The following is a 1,750-nucleotide window of genomic DNA, read 5'->3' on the forward strand; positions in this document are numbered from 1 at the left end:
ATATAGATAGATAGATAGATAGATAGCGAGCGCGCGCAGTGGCTCGAACAAAATTAAAGATCCACAATAGAAACCTAACTTCTAATATAGGCCATATATAGTATAGACCAACCTATTTAAAGAAAGTCATGAAGAGAACTTAAAGAAGGTGAACCATGCTGAACTAATCTGGACCCAATAGCTTCATTTCACCTTGTTCAAAACATCCAACCGAAAAACGGTATTGACTCCCATATAAAACCTCATACGGGACGATCTTGACTGGAAACTATTGTTGAGGGCAAATTCCGCGCTAATGATAACTGCTCATCCAATTGATCTCCTAAGTTAATGACATGGTTATCTATAAGACTTGAGAATAGCACCACAGAAGCTACATACAATAGCCTTCCAAGATTTCCAGTATAAAGGAATATAACAAAATCTGGTAACAGTACACATATCAGCAACGTGAGCACTACGGCCACATCTCGAACAGGAGCCAGCTACCGGTTTACTCCGCTTCATTATTGACCTCTGATCCACCAGAAAGCAAAAACAGACCATCAAAACTACTTATACCAAATAGAATAGTAAAAATTTCAGAAAGCTTTTGATTTCTTTGGCAAACTTTTCTTCCTTACTCGAGTAAAGGAGTCGGCTGAGGATCCGAAAGATCGGTGGCTTAAGCTATAAGTACTACTACTACACGGGACTATTTTCTATCTTTTAAATTTTCTTATTATATTGGGAAAGACAAAGGAAAAGGGAAAGTAGACACTGAATATGTCAATTACATACTTGTTGTAGGAAAAAATTTCAACGAAATCATTTAAAACACATTGGTGTGTTTGAATACTTAAATTACAACGTGTACTTACTACTCCCTCCTGTCCAAAATAAATAATTTTTTGGTTGTTTTTACACATATTAAAAGATTCACCTCTTAACATTAATTAGCAATGACATTGGACATATTAATCTTTACCATCTCTTCACATAAACACTCCTAACATATTCTCCAACATTATTTACTCCAAGGGCAATGTACGAAAAAAATAATTAATTCATTCTTAAAATCAGAAAAAATCACTTATTTTGGACCACAAAAAAAAGGCCAAAACATTACTTATTTTGGACCTAAGGGAGTAGTAGGGTAGTAAGTTACGTTGTGCCATAATTACACCATCTAGTATTTCGAAGACTTGTTTGTTTATCATACTGTATAAGGTACACCTTTAATTCACACTGTATGTTAGAGCCGTCAATATGGGCTTGGCCCGTTGGGCCAGCCCGTGATTTAACAGGGCTGGGCTAGAATTTTTGGAGCCCGTTTAAAAACGAGGCTTTTAAGCCCGGCCCGAATAAGCCTGTGGCCCGTGAGGCTTGACTGAGGCTGGACCGGGCCGGCCCGTGGGCCTAATAAAATATTTATTTAAAGTATATAAAAAATAAAAAGTATACTGCCTTTAGAGATGGAAAGTCAGAATTGGATCTTTTCTAAGAGGAACCAAAACTTGATCTTGAGAAGTTTTAAGAGATGGATGTTGTAATATATTGGAAGGACCATACCATTCTAGAAAATATCCCGATCTTTCAATGATGGTGCGTGATGTACTTAGTATTCTTATTACCATTGTAGCATCGGAATCAACATTTAGCATTGGTGGCGTGTTCTTACAAAGTACGGAAGTTGCATTTATTATGAAAATGTCCAAACACTTGTTACTACTCGAAATTGGCTGCACAGGTTTTCCCAAACTCAAACTGG

At 36.9% G+C, this 1,750-nt stretch overlaps 1 protein-coding gene across 1 annotated transcript; it reads right to left on the bottom strand.

Annotated features, from left to right (window-relative positions):
• Positions 1–48: 48 nt before the first annotated feature.
• On the bottom strand, positions 49–676 carry LOC109221722. Its single transcript, XM_019386180.1, has one exon. It carries the CDS (start codon positions 544–546, stop codon positions 340–342), a length of 207 nt encoding a protein of 68 aa, XP_019241725.1. The 5' UTR covers positions 547–676; the 3' UTR covers positions 49–339.
• Between the last annotated feature and the right edge of the window lie 1,074 nt (positions 677–1,750).

Source organism: Nicotiana attenuata, unplaced genomic scaffold, assembly GCF_001879085.1.
Source record: "Nicotiana attenuata strain UT unplaced genomic scaffold, NIATTr2, whole genome shotgun sequence".
Taxonomy (NCBI): Eukaryota; Viridiplantae; Streptophyta; class Magnoliopsida; order Solanales; family Solanaceae; genus Nicotiana; species Nicotiana attenuata.

What these genes read in the sequence shown, in the direction of transcription:
- LOC109221722 (XM_019386180.1), bottom strand. Translation starts at nt 546, where the DNA reads ATGGTCTGTTTTTGCTTTCTGGTGGATCAGAGGTCAATAATGAAGCGG.